Source organism: Salmo trutta, chromosome 11 (genome assembly GCF_901001165.1).
Source record: "Salmo trutta chromosome 11, fSalTru1.1, whole genome shotgun sequence".
Lineage (NCBI taxonomy): Eukaryota > Metazoa > Chordata > Actinopteri > Salmoniformes > Salmonidae > Salmo > Salmo trutta.
In genome coordinates this window covers 905963-928213 of record NC_042967.1, presented here as the reverse complement: position 1 = coordinate 928213, position 22251 = coordinate 905963, and the positions used below count along the sequence as shown (strand labels likewise).

General features: G+C 40.2%; 2 protein-coding genes across 4 annotated transcripts in view; one reads left to right on the top strand and one right to left on the bottom strand.

Moving 5' to 3' along the window:
* Positions 1-14256, top strand: part of LOC115202061 (inactive ubiquitin carboxyl-terminal hydrolase 53-like) — a 52037-nt gene extending 37781 nt beyond the window's left edge. For all 3 annotated transcript variants that reach the window (XM_029765922.1, XM_029765921.1, XM_029765920.1), the window contains exons 16-19: positions 6313-6391; positions 6491-7368; positions 7726-7814; positions 12953-14256. In XM_029765922.1, the coding sequence (XP_029621782.1) occupies positions 6313-6391; positions 6491-7368; positions 7726-7802 (1034 nt within the window). In that variant the 3' untranslated portion in view covers positions 7803-7814; positions 12953-14256. The remainder of the gene's footprint in view (positions 1-6312; positions 6392-6490; positions 7369-7725; positions 7815-12952) is intronic.
* A 4784-nt stretch (positions 14257-19040) lies between these two features.
* On the bottom strand, positions 19041-21026 carry LOC115202060 (fatty acid-binding protein, intestinal). Its single transcript, XM_029765919.1, has 4 exons — positions 20884-21026; positions 20313-20485; positions 19634-19741; positions 19041-19338 (listed from the first exon to the last, which is right to left on the bottom strand). The coding sequence occupies exons 1-4, from the start codon at positions 20948-20950 to the stop codon at positions 19288-19290; spliced, it is 399 nt and encodes a 132-aa protein (XP_029621779.1). The 5' UTR covers positions 20951-21026; the 3' UTR covers positions 19041-19287.
* Between the last annotated feature and the right edge of the window lie 1225 nt (positions 21027-22251).

Sequence of the window (22251 nt, the reverse complement as noted above, 5' to 3'; positions counted from 1 at the left end):
CTGTGATAGACTACATCCAGTTTGCTGAATAGAGTGTTGGCGACTATTTTGTAAATGACATCGCCGAAGTCAAGGATCGGTAGGATAGTCAGTTTTACGAGGGTATGTTTGGCAGCATGAGTGAAGGACGCTTTGTTGCGAAATAGGAAGCCGATTCTAGATTTAATTTTGGATTGGAGATGCTTAATGTGAGTCTGGAAGGAGAGTTTACAGTCTAACCAGACACCAAGGTATTTGTAGTTGTCCACATATTCTAAGTAAGAACCGTCCAGAGTAGTGATGCTAGGTGGGCAGGCAGGTGCGGGCAGCAATCGGTTGAAGAGCATGCATTTAGTTTTACTAGCATTTAAGAGCAGTTGGAGGTTACGGAAGGAGTGTTGTATGGCATTGAAGCTCGTTTGGAGGTTTGTTAACTTTTTAGGGTATAGGGAGCAGTATTTTCGATTTCGGATGAAAAGCATGCCCAGAGTAAACGGCCTAATACTCGGGCCCAGAGTCAAATATTTGCATATTATTAGTAGATTTAGATAGAAAACACTCGGAAGTTTCTAAAACTGTTTGAATGATGTCTGTGAGTATAACAGAACTCATATGGCAGGCAAAAACCTGAGAAAAATCCAACCAGGAGGTGTGGAAATCTGAGAATTGTAGTTCTTGTTTTGAATCCTTATCGAAACTACAGTGTCTGTGGGGTCACGTTGCACTTCCTAAGGCTTCCATTGGCTGTCAACAGCCTTCAGAAAGTTTTTCCATCATTCTCCTGTTACTGGGCAAAGATTAGTAGCGCAGTCCATGAGTGGACTGCCTGAGGACAAAGGGCTTGGTGATGCGCGAACCCGACAGCACGCCCGTCCTTCTTTTTCTTCTTGAATGAATACGCTATTGTCCGGTTGTAATATTATTGACGTTTTATGTTAAAAATACCCTAAGGTTTGATTGTAAACAACGTTTGACATGTTTCTACGACCGGTAATGGAACATTTTGACTTTTCGTCTCTGGTATGCCTTTGGATAGTGATCTGAACGCACAAACAAAACGGAGGTATTTGGACATAAATATGGAGTATTTCGAACAAAACTAACATTTCTTGTGGAAGTAGGAGTCCTCGGAGTGCATTCTGACGAAGATCAGCAAAGGTAAGAGAATATTTATAATACTAATTCAGAGTTTTGTTGATGCCAGAACTTGGCGGGTAGCTGTATAGCTTGCTTCGATGGCTGAGCTATGTACTCAGAATATTCAAGAATGTGCTTTCTTCGTAAAGTTATTTTGAAATCTGACAAAGCGGTTGCGTCAAGGAGTAGTGTATCTATAATTCTTTCAATAACTGTTGTAAATTTTATGATGAGTATTTTTGTAAATTGATGTGCACATTCACCAAAGGTTTTGGTGGGAATACAATTTCTGAACATCACGCGCCAATGTAAAATGCTGTTTTTGGATATAAATATGAACTTTATCGAGCAAAACATACATGTATTGTATAACATGAAGTCCTATGAGTGCCATCCGATGAAGATCATCAAAGGTTAGTGAATATTTTAGCTGTGCTTTTGGTTTTTGTGATGCATGTCCTTGCTTGGAAAATGGCTGTGTGGATTTTCTTGTGAAGTTTATGTCCTAACATAATCTAATTTTATGCTTTCGCCGTAAAGCCTTTTTGAAATTGGACAATGTGGTTAGATTAACGAGAGTCTTATCTTTAAAATGGTGTAAAATAGTTGATTGTTTGAGAAAATGAAATTATGAGATTTTTGCTGTTTTGTATTTTGCGCCATGCTATTTCACTTGCTGTTGAATAGTGTGGGACGGTCACGTCCCACCTAGCCCAGAGAAGTTAACACAGTGTCCAAGGAAGGGCCAGAAGTATACGGAATGGTGTCGTCTGCGTAGAGGTGGATCAGAGAATCACCAGCAGCAAGAGCGATATCATTGATATAAACAAAGAAAAGAGTAGGCCCGATAATTGAACCCTGTGGCACCCTCAGAGACTGCCAGAGGTCCGGATAACATGCCCTCCGATATGCCACACTAAACGCTATCTGAGAAGTAGTTAGTGAACCAGGCGAGCCAGTCATTTGAGAAACCAAGGCTATTGAGTCTGCTGATAAGAATGCGGTGATTTACAGAGTCGAAAGCCTTGGCCAGGTTGATGAAAACTGTCTTATCTATGGCGGTAATGATATCGTTTAGGACCTTGAGCGTGGCTGAGGTGCCCCCATGACCAGCTCGGAAACCAGATTGCATAGTGGAGAAGGTATTGTGGGATTTGAAATGGTCGGTGATCTGTTTGTTAACTTGGCTTTCGAAGACTTTAGAAAGGCAGGGCAGGATGGATATAGGTCTGTAACAGTTTTGGTCTAGAGTGTCTCCCCCTTTGAAGAGGGGGATGACCACGGCAGCTTTCCAATCTTTAGGGATCTCAGACGATATGAAAGAGGTTGAACAGGCTAGTTAGAGGTTGCAACAATTTTGGCGGATCATTTTAAGAGAGGGTCCAGATTGTCTAGCCCAGCTGATTTGTAGGGATCCAGCTTTTGCAGCTCTTTCAGAACATCAGCTATCTGGATTTTTGTGAAGGAGAAACGGCTGCGGGGGGGACTTGGGCAAGTTGCTGTTGGTAGGGGTAGCCAGGTGGAAAGCATGGCCAGCCGTAGAAAAATGCTTATTGAAATTATCGATTATCGTAGATTTATCAGTGGTGACAGTATTTCCTAGCCTCAGTAAATTGGGCAGCTGGGAGGAGGTGCTCTTATTCTCCATGGACTTTACCGTGTCCCAAAACTTTTTGTAATTAGTGCTACAGGATGCATATTTCTGTTTGAAAAAGCTAGCTTTAGCTTTCCTAACTGGTTCCTGACTTCCCTGAAAAGTTGCATATCGCGGGGGCTATTCAATGCTAATGCAGTATGCCACAGGATGTTTTTCTGCTGGTCAAGGGCAGTCAAGTCTGGAGTGAACCAAGGGCTATATCTGTTCTTAGTTCCACATGTTCTGAACGAGGCATGCTTATTTAAGATGGTGAGGAAGGCACTTTTAAAGAACAACCAGGCATCCTCTACTAACGCCATGAGGTCAATATCCGTCCAGGATACCCAGGCCAGGTCAATTAGAAAGGCCTGCTCGCAGAAGTGTTTTAGGGAGCGGTTGACAGTGAGGAGGGGTGGTCGTTTGACCGCGGGCCCCTTACGGACGCAGGCAATGAGGCAGTGATCGGTGAGATCCTGGTTGAAGACAGCAGAGGTGTATTTAGAGGGCAAGTTGGTCAGGATGATATCTATGAGGGTGCCCAAGTTTACGGATTTAGGGTTGTACCTGGTAGGTTCCTTGATTAACAGCCATTCGATTAATATAAAGAGACATCTGTTACAAAACACACAAAGGTTTCATGACATTTGGAGATTGTCAAAACAAGCCTTCAATACTGAGTAAGGAGGATGTAATTTCTGTTTTGTCGAGACTGACATACTCTTCTTGGTTGTGGTGTTGAGGACTCAAACCATGATGATAAGCGCTCGAAGTCAGTAATCAGTATGCAGTTATATGTTGCTTATTGGTTGTGTGTGGTGCATTGGCACAAGAAACCTGTTGATGGAAAATGTATTGCATATATTTTATATAATTATAAATATAGCATCAACATATTGAAAAAGCGATTTCCCCCTAGCTGATAGTTGTCTGCAGCCGGCTCTGGTCGTAATGATACAGGCAGGGAGAGTGAGCTTGTGGTCGGCGAACCCTCAACTTTCTGAAGTCGATATCCACGTTTATAAACACAGGGTTGCTACAGTTATTTTTATTTATGGTGGTAATCATTATTTTTTATTTGAGGGGGGAGGGTGTGCAAAACATTTTTTTCATGTTTCAACCTGTCCCTAAAGAGTTCATAACACCAAATCTCTCAGAACACTTGAAAAATTGTGTTATTCTTACAAAGGTTTAGCGTTATTCCTGCAAAATCATAGTAATAGTTCTAAATCAATACAATACATCATGTATCTTCTATCTAGCGTGATGTAAATGTTATACTTCATTTCCATCACACTATCATAGTTCAACCCTTGATAAAATGTTCAAACTGTATTATAAGATGACTTTGTATATACATCCGAGCAAAGACAAAATCCTCAGGGTTTTGAAAAGAGAGATACCAGTATTATCTTCCCCTCCCCTATACCAACGTTTCAGGGAAACATAGGCTTTAAAAAAGAAGGAAAAGCAGATTAAGGGACTGTTCATTTTGATCCCCTGACTTAATGGTGCTAGATTATTGCCAACTGAATATGGGTGCAATAGGCCCTAAACGCAAAGGACCTTTGTCATGACTGCAGAGCCCTGGTGAGTCATGCAAAATCAAGCCCTTCAAATCTCTTACGTTCTAATCTGCACTATCTATTTAAAAAACATGACGATATCCGAGAAGAAAACGCTAAATAAACCTAGTGTGGAAATAGATTTTGAGCCGAGCTAACAAATGGCCTACCGTTGCTACTGTAAATAGCAGTACTGTAAGTGACACGTCAAAATCTATCAGACGTGTAGTGTACAGTAGGATATGTGTTGTGTAGTACTGTAGGTCTCTGACTATTTTCCACACTGAGAATGAGGGTAGGCAAAATATAAAAATACAGTAACACCCTGACTCGATGATTTGTTGTTGCCATGTCGAGAGGTAGATATTATTAAACCTTGCCTAAGCTCGACCCTCTTGACTTTGTTTCCTAGAGGGAGTTTGTTGCGGTCCGCCTTGATAGCTAGATTCTAGATTTGTAGATTCTGTGCTCGCTACATCTTTTGACAGGATGCACAAATCCTATGTGAACTTGAGGGAAAAGATTACCTTCTATTCACGTTTTATCCTATGTGTATTTGATGAAAAATATGATATTCTATGCCATTGTATCCTATGTGTATTTGAAGGGCCAGAGTATGGCATTTTATTCAAGGTTTTATCCTATGTGTGTTCAGAGGCTAAAGAGGACATTTTAGTCACATAAAAATAAACATTTTAAACACCGTATGGGTGAATAAACGTACACAGAATGTCAATTTGGATTGTGCGCTGGTTGACTGTTGGTCTCTAGAATGCCAAAAAGTTGATTTAACCTGTTCACCCATTAAGCCCCTCCACATTCATTAATCTGACAGTAATCCCCAAATGCTTGTTCAGATGCCGCAGATGGACTTGACTGTTTCCGCCTTAGTCATTGTTGTTAATATGTTAGCTTGTGTGTAGAGCTCTGTGTGCTCCAGTAGGATATGTTCCCCGTAAAATATATAAAAGCTAAGCTATTCAAAGCTTTTATTGCAACTGAATCAAGTGCTGGCCCCTTTTTAAAAATTTCATATGATTGATTGAGTGTTGGCTGCAAGCACTCTTTCATTGTTTTATGCAAGAGCATAGAGTTGAACATGTTTTATCCCTTCACCTGAATATGTTAGCTAATAGCAATGCTTCCTTCTACAGTCAACCTTTATGAATCTAGAGCCAAACCGACTCCCACAGCTTTTATTCTTGCATGGCCCTCTAGGTCAGTGGCAGGAAGGGAAAAAAATGACGCTTCTATTTTTAAAGTGGATGAATTTAGCATGCATACTGCCTCCTGCTGTAGTGGCCGTCTGCCGATTGGTCGATCCAGCAGCAGGGCCAATGGCGGTGGAGATCAACCCTGTGCTGCCATCGTGCGTCAGAAAAACAGAACTGCTTTTACTCTCCCAACTCACTGGCACTGTGAGACAAATAGGCTATCTCCCTGAAAATAGGCCTTTCCCTTCCCTATTTCTCTTGCTCTTTTTCTCTCTGTCTCTGTGTCTGTCTGTCTACCTGCCTGTCCATCCCTCTTTCTTTCTTTCTTTCTTTCTTTCTTTCTTTCTTTCTTTCTTTCTTTCTTTCTTTCTTTCTTTCTTTCTTTCTTTCTTTCTTTCTTTCTTTCTTTCTTGTCTCTCCTGTGTGTTGCTCTGTTCGTTTTTTCTCTTCTCTGCGATTAGGTGTTAGTTTATATGTGTCTCTAGAAAATGGTGGTTTAAATGAAAATGTCAAATACTTATTCCTAATTTATAAATCATGAACAAATAGACCTGATTAACTGTTGATTTAATTTATTCAATGGAATCACCCCCAAGTTGTATTACTTTTCCCTTCTGGACAAAATATCAAGATTTATCGTGAGGGAAAAACTATCTATACTTTATAAATAATGTAAATAAATAACTCCATAAAATGTTGGTGATTGCATCATTTTGGGGTTTCATTTAAATTTTGTCCTAAGCTGTGAGTGTGTTAATTTCAGCTTTGTCTATTTTTCTTCTAGGCAAACATCAACTGACAACTCAGGGAAAGAACTGCGACCATCAAGTTTCACATCTCCTGAAAAGTAGTCCAAGTTCAAGGTAATGTTATGTTGATATGTTTAATGTCGTTAATTGTCAATGTGTACATCCATATTTTGTGCACTTAAAAAGTATATTGTGTTCTATTCTATTCTACAGACGAAAATGTAGATACAGCCCCGGTATTTCTAAGAAAGGTGCTGGTCCAGAGAGGGACGCTTGCTCCTCAGACAACAGGAGCAGTCACATGATGGATTCGCCAGAGATGAGTAACAACAACAGATGTGGTCACCATGGCGATAGCCCCGCCCTGCGGCACTTGGGTAAACCCAGCAGCTCGGAGTGGAACAGCTCCGACAACCTGGCTGGGAATCTCTCGGAACCAGAGGACAGTGCCTACCGCTCCAGCAACAGCAAGCCCCTTCTGTCTGAGTCGCCCTGTCCCCCCCACCACCTGGCCTTCCACCAACCCCCTCATATTGAACTGGAAGAGCCCTCATCTCAACATCAGCCCACCACACCACCACTGCCTCACCCCAAAGCCGCCCAGCGAGCTTCCCCTCACCAGGGGGATGTTGGCCGCCACTGCTTCCGTCCCAGGCTACTCCAGGAGCCCTCCCAGACCAGCCCCCGGCCCAGCATCCGGCCCACCCCGGCCTCACATACCACCAGCCCTAACCGGAGGTCGGAATCCAATGGCCCTCTGCAGAGGCCCTCATCGGGTGCCAGCTCCAAGTCGGGCTCGGACCCAGAGAGGAGTAACCCGTCGTCGGGCGAAAGCGAGGAGAGGCTGCCCATCTGCAGGCCACCTGGAGCCGAGTCAGCGGCAGCCCAAGGGGTTTCCCTCACCACGTACTTCAGCGTGGACAATTGCATGACGGACACATACAGACTTAAGTACCATCACCAACGACCCCTCCTACTCTCGGCTATCGTGCCCCGAGCACTGACAGAGCCCAGAGAACACCCCAGCCACCACCTGCACCCCGCAAACACACACTCCATGCTAGACCCACCCAAAACCCGGCCTGATGCAGGTAAGCTTGGACAGTCACAGCGGCTTGTAAAAACACCTACGGACATTCATGTACAGTACACTGTTCCAAAACGACATGTTCTCCTCGTACTGTACAAGTGATCTCAACAGTAAAATTACAACTCTAATAAAGCATAAATATTAAAGCATCCAAATATTTTAAATGCTGGCATCTGCCTAAAATTTGCTTTGACGTCATCTGTAAAAAAAATATATCTATTTTCCATGTGTGAAAAATATATATTTTTTTTTTACAGATGACTTCAAAGCAAATTTTGGGCAGATGCTAGCATTTAAAATATTTGCATGCTTTAATATTGAGTTCATCTATATTGTTTTATTTTTTTCTCGAAAACAGGCCATAACAGCAATAAGCCCACTGCAAAATGGAACCCAGTGACAGCCAAAGGACTGGACGAGCGTGGCTATTTGTGATGGTATTACCTGGTAAGTGATACACAGTTCCTCTTATCGGCACATTTTTGATGGCTCCACTACCAGATCCTTCTACGAATACAGATGCAGTTTATTTTGTACAAGCATTTGCTGCACGGCATGCTGCACTCGCCTGAGTCAAAATCAGTGAGAGAAGGGCAGACACAAAATCATTTCATTTCCCTGGAGATGATGATAATGCATGACATTTCTTATTTTAATTTAATGCAGTAAAAAATATATATTCATCTGTATACCAGAACTTAAGCTGTTCAATACCACTACTCAGGACATGCACTGACTTTGCTGCTTATTGAGGAAATATTTGCTTACAGTAACCATGTTTCCATCCACCGTTTTTATGCGACTAAAGTGATACCGTATAAAAAAAAAAAAGACAGCTGTGATGGAAACAGTTTCGATACAATTTTATAAATGCCGACAGATCATTTGTTTGTTGGACCTGGGATTTTTTTGGTCTGTAAAATGTATCATGCGAGAAATGGTGGTGGAAATGCCTTTATACACATGTATTTATTAGAGGTCGACCGATTATTGGAGGACCAAAAAAAGCCAATACCAATTAATAATTGTATTTATTTATTTGTAATAATGACAGTTACAACAATACTGAATGAATACTTTTATTTTAACTTAATATAATACATCAATAAAATCAATTTAGCCTCAAATAAATAATGAAACATGTTCAATTTGGTTTAAATAATGCAAAAACAAAGTGTTGGAGAAGAAAGTAAAAGTGCGATATGTGCCATGTAAAAAAGCTAACGTTTAAGTTCCTTGCTCAGAACATGAGAACATATGAAAGCTGGTGGTTCCTTTTAACATGAGTCTTCAATATTCCCAGGAAATAAGTTTTAGGTTGTAGTTATTATAGGAATTATAGGACTATTTATCTCTATACCATTTGTATTTCATATACCTTTGACTATTGGATGTTCTTATAGGCACTTTAGTATTACCAGTGTAACAGTATAGCTTCCGTCCCTCTCCTCACCACTACCTGGGCTCGAACCAGGAACACATCGAAAGCAGCCACCCTCGAAACATCGTTATCCATTGCTCCACAAATGCCGCAGCCCTTGCAGAGCAAGGGGAACAACTACTTTAAGGTCTCAGAGCGAGTGCCGTCACCGATTGAAACGCTATTAGAGCGCACCCCGCTAACTAGCTAGGCATTTCACATTGGTTACACCAGCCTAATCTCAGGAGTTTATAGGCTTGAAGTCATAAACAGCTCAATGCTTGACGCACAACGAAGAGCTGCTGGCAAACGCACGAAAGTGCTGTTTGAATGAATGCTTACGAGCCTGCTGCTGCCTACCACCGCTCAGTCAGACTGCTCTATCAAATATCAAATCATAGACTTAATTATAACATAATAACACACAGAAATACGAGCCTTAGGTCATTAATATGGTCAAATCCGGAAACTATCATTTCGAAAACAAAACGTTTATTCTTTCAGAGAAATTCGGAACCGTTCCGTATTTTATCTAACGGGCGGCATCCCTAAGTCTAAATATTGCTGTTACATTGTACAACCTTCAATGTTATGTCATAATTATGTACAATTCTGACAAATTAATTACGGTCTTTGTTAGGAATAAATGGTCTTCACACAGTTCGCAACGAGCCAGGCGGCCCAAACTGCTGCATATACCCTGACTGCTTGCACGGAACGCAAGAGAAGTGACACAATTTCCCTAGTTAAAAGAAAGTCATGTTAGCTGACAATATTAACTAAATATGCAGGTTTAAAAATATATACTTGTGTATTGATTTTAAAGATAGGCATTGATTTTTATGGATTAGGTACACATTGGTGTAACGACAGTTTTTTTGGAGCGAATGTGCTTGTTAAATCATCACCTGTTTGGAGAAGTAGGCTGTGATTCGCTGAGAAATTAACAGGCACCGCATCGATTATATGCAACGCAGGACAAGCTAGTTAACCTAGTAATATCATCAACCATGTGTAGTTAACTAGTGATTATGTTAAGATTGATAGTTTTTTATAAGATAAGTTTAATGCTAGCTAGCAACTTACCTTGGCTTCTTGCTGCACTCGCATAACAGGTAGTCAGACTGCCACGCAGGCTCCTCGTGGAGTGCAATGTAAGGCAGGTGGTTGGAGCGTTGGACTAGTAACCGGAAGGTTGCAAAAACGAATCTCCGAGCTGACAAGGTAAAAATCTGTCGTTCTGCCCCTGAACAAGGCAGTTAACCTCTTACATCTAGGGGGCAGTAATTTCACGGCTGGATAAAAAACGTACCCGATTTAATCTGATTATTAGTCCTGCCCAGAAACTGGAATATGCATATAATTATTAGCTTTGGAGAGAAAACACTCCAAAGTTTCTGAAACTGTTTGAATGGTGTCTGTGAGTATAACAGAACTCCTATGGCAGGCAAAAACCTGAGATGCTTCTGTTCAGGAAGTACCCTGTCTGAACATTTCTTGCCCTTCTTGATTCTCTCTATCGTTTACAAAGGATCTCTGCTCTTACGTGACACTTCTCACGTCAACAATGGAGTCTCACAGCCCGGGAAAAACAGGAATGATGTAATTCAAAGCCCTGGCTGAAGCACACGAGAGCAAAAGCTGAGTGGTCAGTCAATGGACTAAGCCTTAGGCGCGTGACACGCCCCGCCCCCGGCTTTCGGTTTTTTCCTCAGTTTACAGACAGGCAGATTCCCGGTCGGAATATTATCGCTTCTCTACGAGATAAATTGCATAAATATTGGTTTTAAACAGCGGTTGACATGCTTCGAAGTACGGTAATGGAATATTTAGAAATTTTTTGTCATATTTTGCGTCATGCTCGTGGCCGAGATTTAGCGTTGGGATAGTGTCTAGAACGCACGAACAAAACGTCGCTGTTTGGATATAACGATGGATTATTTGGGACCAAACCTACATTTGTTATTGAAGTAGAAGTCCTGGCAGTGTATTCTGATGAAGAACAAGCAAGGTAAGAACATTTTTCTTATAGGAAATGTGATTTTGGTGAAGGCTAAACTTGCAGGGTGTCTAAATAGCTAGCCCTGTAACGCCGGGCTATGTACTTACATTATTGCAAAATGTGCTTCATCCGAAAAGCTATTTTAAAATCGGACATATCGAGTGCATAGAGGAGTTCTGTATCTATAATTCTTAAAATAATTGTTATGCTTTTTGTGAACGTTTATCGTGAGTAATTTAGTAAAATCACCGGAAGTGTTCGGTGGGAATGCTAGTTCTGAACGTCACATGCTAATGTAAAAAGCTGGTTTTTGATATAAATATGAACTTGATTGAACAGACATGCATGTATTGTATAACACAATGTCCTAGGTGTGTCATCTGATGAAGATCATCAAAGGTTAGTGCTGCATTTAGATATGGTTTGGGTTTATGTGACATGATATGCTAGCTTGAAAAATGGCTGTGTGATTATTCCTGGCTGGGTACTCTGCTGACATAATCTAATGTTTTGCTTTCGCTGTAAAGCCTTTTTGAAATCGGACAGTTTGGTTAGATAAAGGAGAGTCTTGTCTTTAAATAGCTGTAACATAGTCATATGTTTGAAAAGTGTAAGTTTTCGGATTTAGAGGAGTTTGAATTTCGCGCCCCGCCCATCATTGGATATTGGAGCAGACGTTCCGCTAGCGGAACGTGTAGATGTAAGAGGTTTTAACCCACCGTTCCTAGGCCGTCATTGAAAATAAGAATGTGTTCTTAACTTACTTGCCTAGTTAAATAAAGGTAAAATCAAAAATAAAATCTGCCACAATCGTTGTCCAAAAATGCCCATTACCGATTGTTATGAAAACTTGAAATCGCCCCTAATTAATTGGCCATTCCGATTAATTGGTCGACCTCTAGTATTGATATAATAACCATCATATCGAAGTAAACTTGGAGTCACGCGATGATATGGTGTGGTCCTCCCACTACGACTGGGTAAACCATGAAGTTTATTAGGCTACAGATAATAAGTGATGATGAACTTCACATGGTGGTGAAAGTACACATTGATCTTGATGCTCCTTTACAATATATATCGAAGGTCTTATTCTGGTGACATGATGATCGATGCTTGACTGCCATTTGACAAATACAAATATTCTCGCTCTTATACAAAATAATCTCATCATGTAGACTAGTCTACCCGCACAGACTACCCGCACTGTATCTGATAGTTGCTGGTTGAGAATACAATCTACACATTACCTTATTATCAGCAGGTTTGCATGGGCGGGAGTTTCGGCTTTCCATGGTGACATCACCATGAGGTAAATTGATTAATTGACCAATAACAAAGAAAGTTCCAAACCTCTGTGGCAGTGACAGCTAGTTTTCAGTTTTCCCCTCCCCACTCAGACCACTCCCAGACCTAGCAAATTTTTTGTTTGAGAAAAGTTTTTTTTACTAAAAAGCAATTTTTTCCCATTTTAATGGAAATCTATTACAGTAAGGTACTTAATTGTTACCCAGAAACGATTTGATATTGATAAATTAACAGTTGCATTGGGCCTTTAAGAAATGCACTAACTAAGCTGCTCTGGATAAAACTGTCTGCTAAATGACTAAAATGTAAACTTATACAAGCAAAAACAAGAGCTGAAAAATGCACAACCAATAAACCAGACTTGGGTCAAATACATAGGTCGAATACTTTAAATTATCTGTTAATCAGAAATATTTAGTTTGCGTGGTGCACTTCTTTTACTGTTGCGTTGGTTTCATTGTACTCAACCAAATGAAATGAAACTCCATATATTTTACATAATATATTTTACCCAGGTCTGCAATACAAGAAGTGTGTAAGGACAAGAAAGGTTTTTAGTAACAAGCTCTATAGCACATTGGTATTGTGGGCCTCTGTAGCTTAGTTGGTAGAGCGTTGTGCTTTGAACACCAAGACAGTGGGCCTAGTGGTTAGAGCGTTGGGCCAGTAACAAATGGTTGCTGGACAAATCCCCGAGCTGCCAAGCTAAAAATCTGTCGTTCTATTCCTGAGCAAGGCAAAAAGTGTCTGCTAAATGGCATTTCTTTCTTGGAAATGTACTCATGGCGTACTCATGGCGTACACATACAGTATGATCCATATCATAATAATCTACTGTCCTCTTCTTACTCATAGGTCTGATGTCCATGGAAAATAATCTGTTGAACTGGATGCCAAAGCGTATGCTGACTGGAAAAGTGTTGCTCCTAGAACTTCAATTGAAATCAGTGTCAAATGCCAAATCACTGATGCACTGTGGGTTATAGAAGTACTTATATGTATTTTGAAGTAAGATACAGTTTGATAGTCCACTGTCAGAGTATTATGTTGATAGATGAGTTGGAAGTTGGAAAGGGCAGTCTAAGGCATAATACAGTAAAATATAATGATAACCTGTTGAATATACACTTGCTACAGTGTGACATTGACCTCTGGGATCAAGAGGTGTACCTTTTGGTTTAAGGTAATGTGCATCCCTGATTGTGTGGCCAACACAAATTTTATTTCCGAATATGAGCACCAAATTCAATCTCGGAATACAAACACTAACATTGTGTTTGCATACTTGTTATCCTGCTGAATAGACAACTGTTACAATGTTAGCCAACCTGCATGAGGACTTATAAAGAGGTAACAATAGTGATGTGTACAGTATGAGCATGAGCATGCGCATGGCATACTTTACATTTGTATCCAACCGACATCCAAATTCCAATTGGTTTATGTTATTGGGTCTACTTAAATTATATCTTCACTTTTTTTGGGACCTGCCTCAATTTTTCCACATACAGTACCATGCAAGTACTTTATAGGCCAGGAGAGACATCAGATTTATTTCAACCACTGCTAACTTGACCAACTTTAGCCACTGCTAACCAAAAAGTAAAAGGAATGATAGGGGAAAGCTCACTATGTTCAGAATCTATGACACAATCACCTCTAAGTAACTTCAATCAATCAAATATATTTATAAAGCCCTTTTTACATCAGCAGATGTCACAAAGTGTGTATATAGAAACCTTGCCTAAAACCCCCAAAACAAGCAATGCTGATGTAAAAGCATGAACCTAGGAAGAAACATAGAGAGGAACCAGGCTTTGAGGGGTGGCCAGTGCTCTTCTGACTGTGCCGGGTGGAGATTATAAGAATACATGGCCGTTAAGGCCAGATCGTTCTTCAAGATGTTAAAACGTTCATAGATTACCAGCAGGGTCAAAAATTAATCATAGTGGTTATAGAGAATGCAACAGGTCAGCACCTCAGGAGTAAATATCAGTTGGCTTTTCATGCTTGAGCATTCACAGGTTGAGACAGGTCGAGAGGGTTGAAAAAGCAGGTCCGGCATAAGGTAACCGGTTCGGTAAAAAGGTCAGGGTTCCAGACAGAACAGCAGAAACTGGATCAGCAGCACAACCAGGTGGACTGGGGACGGGGACAGCCAGGAGTAGCCAGGCCAGTTAGTTCTGAGGCATGGTCCTAGAGCTCAGGTTCTCCGGGAGGGGAGAAAGCGAGAGAGAGATTGGAGAATTAGAGGGAGCATACTTAAGATCACACAGGACACCAGATAAGACAGGAGAATTACACCAGATAGGACAGACTGACCCTAGCCCCCCGGCACATAGACTATTGCAGCATAGATACTGGAGACTGAGACGGGGGGGTCGGGGGACACTGTGGCCCTGTCCGACGATACCCCCGGACAGGGCCAACAAGGCAGGATATAACCCCACCCACTTTGGCAAAGCCCCCACACCACTTGAGGGATATAAACAGACCACCGACTTACTACCCTGAGACAAGGCGGAGTATAGCCCAAAAATATCTCCCCCACCGCACGAGCCCAAGGGGTGCAAAAACAGACAGGAAGATGACCTCGAGTATAGTGAAAAAAGCTAGACCCCTCCTAGGGACGGCATGGGAAGTCAGTGACTTAACCCCAGTAATCGGGTCAGAGAGAATACCAGTGGAGAGAGGGAACCAGCCAGGCAAAGACAGCAAGGATGGTTTGTCACTCCCAGTGCCTTGCTATTCACCTTCGCACCACTGATTTGAAGGTATTTGAGTTGATTTTGTCGTGCAATGTTGAACATGGTGAGCTTGCCCCTATCACTCCCATTGTTAGTAGTGGCTATTTAAACAAATCAAAGCTGTGGATGACAGTTTCTCTGGCTCCGTAGACTACTTTCAGAGTAAGTGGAAAAAATAGAGGTAAGTCTGAAAACAGTGAAAATATCCTTTAAGTTGTCATTATTATTTTTTTTTATTTAGTGAAGATAACGGTAGGGATTCAATATGATCACGGGTTATAGCTATTGTAGCTTTTAAAGGCAATGTTCCCACATTCACGGAGATCCTATTCATTGTAAGTGCTGTTAATGTTGTCTCAATCGGAAAAATAGCATAGTGTCCCAAGGTGTGGAATACTAATGTATGCAAGCATGATAGTGTCAATATGTTTTCGTCAATGCCTATAACCTGCGATCAGATTGAATCCGAGCCAAGGTTCTGGGACACTATGCGAGCATGATTGTGTCAATATGTTTTTGTCAATGACACCCATAGTATCGCAATTTAAGGTGCAATTTATTACAATTTTGATAAAGATGATAGCAAGTTGTCCTCTAGATGTTTTTGAATGAAGCCAAACAAATATCATTCACATTAGAATTCATTTTATACCGTTTTCATTGTATAAGTCAGGTCATTTCCTGTCAAAAACCAGGAACCATAACTTCTACTTATTTTCATGTTTTTTTTTACATACATCATTTTGACATTTCACATTGTGAATGGAAAATAGGAATACATTTTTTTTATTTAAGTAGTCTTAAGTCAGTTAAGAACAAATTCTTATTTCCAATGACAGCCTACCGGAGAACAGTGGATTAACTGCCTTGTTCAGGGGCAGAACGACAGATTTGTACCTTGTCAGCTCGGGGACTCAATCCAGCAACCTTTTGTTTACTGGCCCAACGCTCTAACCACTAGGCTACCCGCCTAAGTATTAAGTAAATAACCCAATGGGAAATGGCTTCAGTTTTGGTGATAAAAGAACCATTCAGATCATTTAGTGCAATGCTAATGTATAAAACTTTAAAGGCCCAGTGTAGTCAAAGTCTAGATTTTTCCCGTGTTCTATATATATATTTCCAAACTATGAGGTTGGAATAATACTGTGAAATTGGGATAATAAGAGCTGTTTTGAGCTGTTTGAAATTTCTCAAATTTCAGCCTGTTTTGGTGAGAGGGAGTTTTGGCCTTCCATGGTGACATCACCATGCGGTAAATTAGTTTTTAGACCAATAAGAAAGACAGTTCCAAACCTCTGCCATTAACAGCAAAAACATAATTTTGTAGTTTTTTGTAGTTTTCCCCTCCCCACTCAAACACTTCCAGACAGTCCTAGCTAAATTCTTGCTTGAGAAATTGCTATTTCCTAATAAGCTATTTTTGTTTCTTTTTGACCATTTTAATTGAAAACAATCACAGAAACAATTTGATATTGAGTGGCTGCATTGAACCTTTAACACTTCATAGTTTAACACTTTATGGGTGACATTTTCTTCCCACAGAGTAACACTTTGCTTATTTTATATAGGTGGGATGGTACTTTATCCATGGGGATTTCTGAACACATTTATGTTGCAATTTGGACATTTGGACATTGCCTTGGATCGCGTGCCATTACATATTGAAAATGTTATAGGTAGTTTGCTCATGCAAAGTGCTTATTTGTGAGAGGAAAATGTCACATTCCAGATATCTCAACTCCATTGCCTGTTATAAAAAAAATTGCAACAGAGCTACATCGTGGTTTTATGGTATTTAAGTCATCAATGGACAAAGCCACATTGGGGCTAACTGGGATACGTACAGTGCCTTGCAAAAGCATTCATCCCCCTTGGCGTTTTTCCTATTTTGTTGCATAACAACCTAACATTTTAATAGATTTTTATTTGTATTTCATGTAATGGACATAGACAAAATAGTTCAAATTGGTGAAGTGAAATGAAATAAATGACTTGTTTAAAAAAAAAAATTAAATGGAAAAGTGGTGCGTGCATATGTATTCACCCCCTTTGCTATGAAGCCCCTAAATAAGATCTGGTGCAACCTTCAGAAGTCACATAATTAGTTAGACTGTCTACAGGTGGACTTTATTTAATTGTCACATGATCTGTCACATGATCTGAATGTATATATATATATTTCTACGCCTGTTCTGAAAGGCCCCAGAGTTCGCAACACCACTAAGCAAGGGGCACCACCAAGCAAGCAGCACCATAAAGACCAAGGAGCTCTCCAAACAGGTCAGGGACAACATTGTGGAGAAGTACAGATCAGGGTTGGGTTATAAAAAAATATACGAAACATTGAACATCCCACGGAGCACCATTAAATTCATTATTAAAAATTGGAAAGAATATGGCACCACAACAAACCTGCCAAGAGGGCCGCCCACAGGCAAGGAGAGCATTTATCAGAGAGGCAACAAAGAGACCAAAGATAACCCAGAAGGAGCTGCAAAGCTCCACAGGAGAGATTGGAGTATCTGTCCATAGGACCACTTTAAGCCGTACACTCCACAGAGCTGGGCTTTATGGAAGAGTGGCCAGAAAAAAAGCCATTGCTTAAAGAAAAAAAAATAAGCAAACACGTTTTTGGTGTTCGGCAAAAGGCATGTGGGAGACTCCCAAAACATATGGAAGAAGGTACTCTGGTCAGATGAGACTAAAATTGTGCTTTTTGGCCATCAAGGAAAACACTATGTCTGGCATAAACCCCCCCCCCCCCCCCCATCACCCCGAGAACACCATCCCCACAGTGAAGCACGGTGGTGGCAGCATCATGCTGTGGGGATGTTTTTCCATCGGCAGGGACTGAGAAACTGGTCAGAATTGAAGGGATGATGGATGGCGCTAAATACAGGAAAATTCTTGAGGGAAACCTGTCTCAGTCCTCCAGCGATTTGAGACTGGGACAGAGGTTCAGCTTCATCTTTTTTCACCCCCCCCCAAAGTATTGAAGTTATGCACACTCAAGTTTTCTGTAATTTTGTCTCATTTCTTGTTTGTTTCACAATAATAAATATTTTGCATTTTCAAAGTGGTAGGCATGTTGTGTAAATCAAATGATACAACCCCCCCCCAAAAAATCCATTTTAATTCCAGGTTGTAAGGCAACACAATTGGAAAAATGCCAAGGGGGGTGAATACTTACGCAAGCCACTGAATGTAGATTCATTAACATAATTATTTATTTTAATTGCAATGTTCCTCTATCCATTTGCAATATGTGCAAAGAACAGATACAGCAATTGCATGGTTGGGCAGAAGCAAAAACAAAACTTGAGTCTGAATCTTGCCCCATGTCCCAGAGGACCCTGGTACCTTCAGAAAAATAATTTACAGGGATAGTTCACTCATAATCCAATTGTGTTCTGTCATTTGATTTGGGGCATTTATTTAAATGCATGATGCTTTGAAATTCACGGTTTTGCCATTACTTCTGGTAAAATAAAAATGTTGTAATGGTAAAATAAGTATTGACATTTTGGCTTTCAAATAATTTGGGGTAAGACTCAACAAACTGGGACCTTCCAATAAAAATGGATGTCATAGTATTTGTTCACTAATGTTCCTGGGCTGTTGAAATACTGTATGAATCCTATTTAATATTTTTTACTGTAGCTCAACATGAAAACGTGTTCCCAGTTCTCACTGGTAGTGTTTGTTTTTGCTTGTTGTAAAGTTGGTTATTTCAATGCTTTACATTAAATGATTCATGTAAAATACAGTTTATTATTCATTTATGTAAGTCTTGCTTCTCACTGGCTATTTTTGGGAGTATGGACTTTGTATATATTGCTCTGCTGTTGTATCTGGAGTGCCTTTGCATTTTTTTCCATGAGAAAGTTTAACATGTTCCATTTAAAAAGAAACATGTACAGTATAGCTGACTGCACACTTTATATTTTTGGAGATGCCTATGCATTTATTTTCTTTTCTATGTTTAATAAACTTAAAATTATGCAATCACTAAACGTGATTTGTATGCCTCTGGTTTTTGCAGTCACTTGATTTCCATTGATGATTGGCAACAGTGAGTTAGTCATTGGCAATAGCGTATTGCACTAGTGTGCTTGTACTCATCTAATCTTGAATATTCAGAAATATCTGTATACATTATGTGCACATTGAGAAATTGAGAAAATCAGTCCATAAATAATTCAAAAACGTGTTTACTTCTTAAAATATCAAAACTTGAAGTGCAAATCAAACCTGCTTTATATATTTCTATTACAAATAGTACATTTTGTACAGCTAATAATTATGTTGGCGTCACAAAGACCTGAAGTGGTCCAATGGCTTAGGGAAGGTTGTAAAATGTTCAGTGTCACAATGGTATCATTCTGGATTCAAAGGTAACGCCTCTTGGTCTTAGTGGTTGGATTGGTTGATCGGTTTCCTCTAACCCCTCTTGAAAATTCTCTTGGCTTCGACTCCATCGTAGTTGTAGCTCTGTTGGAGGAAGAGTATATATATTTTATTATGACAACAAAAATATCTTACAACCAGACCTGGTTGAAATCCATATCCATGACAAATACTTCTGTCAAATGCTGCACTTGATTTGGTTTGCCATGTACAATTGAACAAATGGAATATTCCCAACATTGCAAACTCCAAGGTAAATCAAGGTGGGTACTTTCAAGCATTTGGTCTGCTGCCTGTTTTCTTCTTCAGAAGTGTAAATATGTTTTATGGAGGTTTTCATTAAGGGTGTGTAAAACATTTTCCAGAGAGGGTAACTAACCTGTACAAGTTCATCTCCAACAATGGCTCTGGTAGTTGTCAGCACCTTTCCATTGTCCTTTCTGGTGAATGTACCTTTCATCATGTCTCCTTCCATGCCCCATGAACCCTGAGGGGTGAAAGGTTAAATAATTCATCACGATACTGGTCCAAGAATCAAGTGGCAACATTCCAGGTTATCGTTGTTGCAGTCGTGCTGCACATCTCAAAAGATTATATCATATTCATCTAGTTGCTGAAAGGTTTGATACTTCATCAGGCCTGTGGTTCTACTGTATATGCACAGTAGTATACTGTACACAATGAAGAAATCGATTGTGAATGTGTTCTAACCGATATCCTAGTGTGGACACATTGGAACATAGCCAATGGGACTGTACTGTTTCATTGAGTAAGAATAATTGCCTTGTACTTTGCAACTCATTATCAAGTACTGAATAGCTTCTCAATAGCTTGTGAGCACAGAAAAATTATGCAATACACTTTTGTTATTGGAAAGAACAGATAGGAATAAAATATTTTGAATTGTGGTATGCACCCATTCAATTATATTGTTACTAATCTATTACCCTGGGAATACACTATGCATCAACATAACAACTATGCCTAGGCTCTTCCCCATTGTCTGTATGGCTGCAATAATATAATACTATATAATAATGTATAAATGCATTGCTTACTGATAGCATTGTCCCATCTGCAAGGGCATACTCAAAGGTGACTCCCAGGGTAAATTCCATATCCAGCGTGCGGAAAGTACTGGCCTCCTTCACGACAAACATGTCTCCAGTTTGTTCAAGGGTGATCTTGAGGTTATCGTGAGTAGCCAGCTTCCTCTTGACCATGTTGACACCTGTGAACAGACACACAATCCATGTGTCCAACCCCAAATCTCATTGAACCATGCGCAAACGACTATACAAGATATTTCATCTGCATGTACTACAGTGCAGCACCTGGCTAGAGATTATGCATTCATTTTACAGTGCCTTAGGTGCAAGGTGCATACATAGTCGTCTAATCTAAAGGCATTTAATGCATTAAAAATAGCTTTTATACAAACACTGAATTTGGCTCCGGTACAAAAAGTTAATTGACATTATTTGCATTATTTCTTAAATGCACTTTGTATGCCTGTTTATGTATACATTTTGTAGGCCAACTTGTCTTTGCTTTCAAATCCATTTCTGCCATTTGTGCCCAAAAGTCTTTCCCCCAAAAAAAATTCTCCAAAAGCGATCAATCTCTTACCCAGTTGCTCCATGAATTTCTCATAGTTCTCGCTGCGGTCTACTTTCCAAGTGCCATTGTAGGTCATGGTTGCTGGAAGGGTTGGACTGGCTCTACTCTAAGGAGTGACCTGCCTTAGCCTACCACCTGGCCTTTTAAACCATGTCCCATGTTAGCTCACTCTCTTATCACTCTCCCCTATCTCATATGTTGATGTGGCTGTGTAAAGCTCATATTTCCTCAAGGCTACACAAGTCATGATCTCCCACTGTGTAGTGCCAATAGCTGTATATTTTTTATTTTACCTTTATTTAACTAGGCAAGACAGTTAAGAACAAATTCTTATTTTCAATGATGGTCTAGGAACAGTGGGTTAACTGCCTGTTCAGGGGCAGAACGACAGGATAGTTCCTTTGTTATAAACAATGGGTCACTGTTTTCCATCTATTTAGTAGAGCAGTACTGCTGCTGCTCCTAGTCCTACTACAAGTAGTAGTAGACAAGTAGTAATAGTAGTAGACAAGTAGTAACAGTAGTAGTAAGTAGTAGTAGTAGTACAGTAGTAGTAGTAGTAGTAGTAGTAGTAGTAGTACAGTAGTAGTAGTAAGTAGTAGTAGTACAGTAGTAGTACAGTAGTAGTAGTAGTAGTAGTAGTAGTAGTAGTACAGTAGTAGTAGTAACGGAGCTCAGCAATTTAACAATTTATTACTGTCCCAAGCTGCCCCTTGGTGGTACCTTGGAATCGTCTGACACAGCCTCTGAAAAACAAACATAAAATATTAGTTCAATTATGTGTGTCTCCTAACCCCATTTTTTCTCTCTCTAGCTCTCTTTAAGCGTTATTGCCTCTCCCCCCCTCTCTCTCTCTCTGTCTCTCTCTCCTACTCTCTCTCTCACACACACTTTTAGGGTCTGTTGGTTATTTGTGCTGAAAGGGGTCTAAAGTGAGAGGTGAGCAATTGAAAATGTGTGGGAATAACTTTCAGAAACGAGTCATATCATTTTATCTTCGGTTATATGTATGTCATTATATACTGAACAAAAATATAAACGCAACTTGAAACAATTTCAAAGATTTTACTGAATGACAGTTCATATGAAGGAATCAGTCAATTTAAATAAACTCATTAGGCCCTAATCTATGTATTTCACGACTGGGAATACAGATATGCATCTGTTGGTCACAGATACCTTAAAAAAGGGGCCTCACAATGGGCCTCTGGATCTTATCACAGTGTTTCTGTGCATTCAAATTGCCATCAATAAAATGCAATTGTGTCCGTTGTGCGTAACTTAAGCCTGCCCATAACACAACCCCACCACCACCATGGGGCACTCTGTTGACAACGTTGACATCAGCAAACCGCTCGCCCACACGACGCCATACAT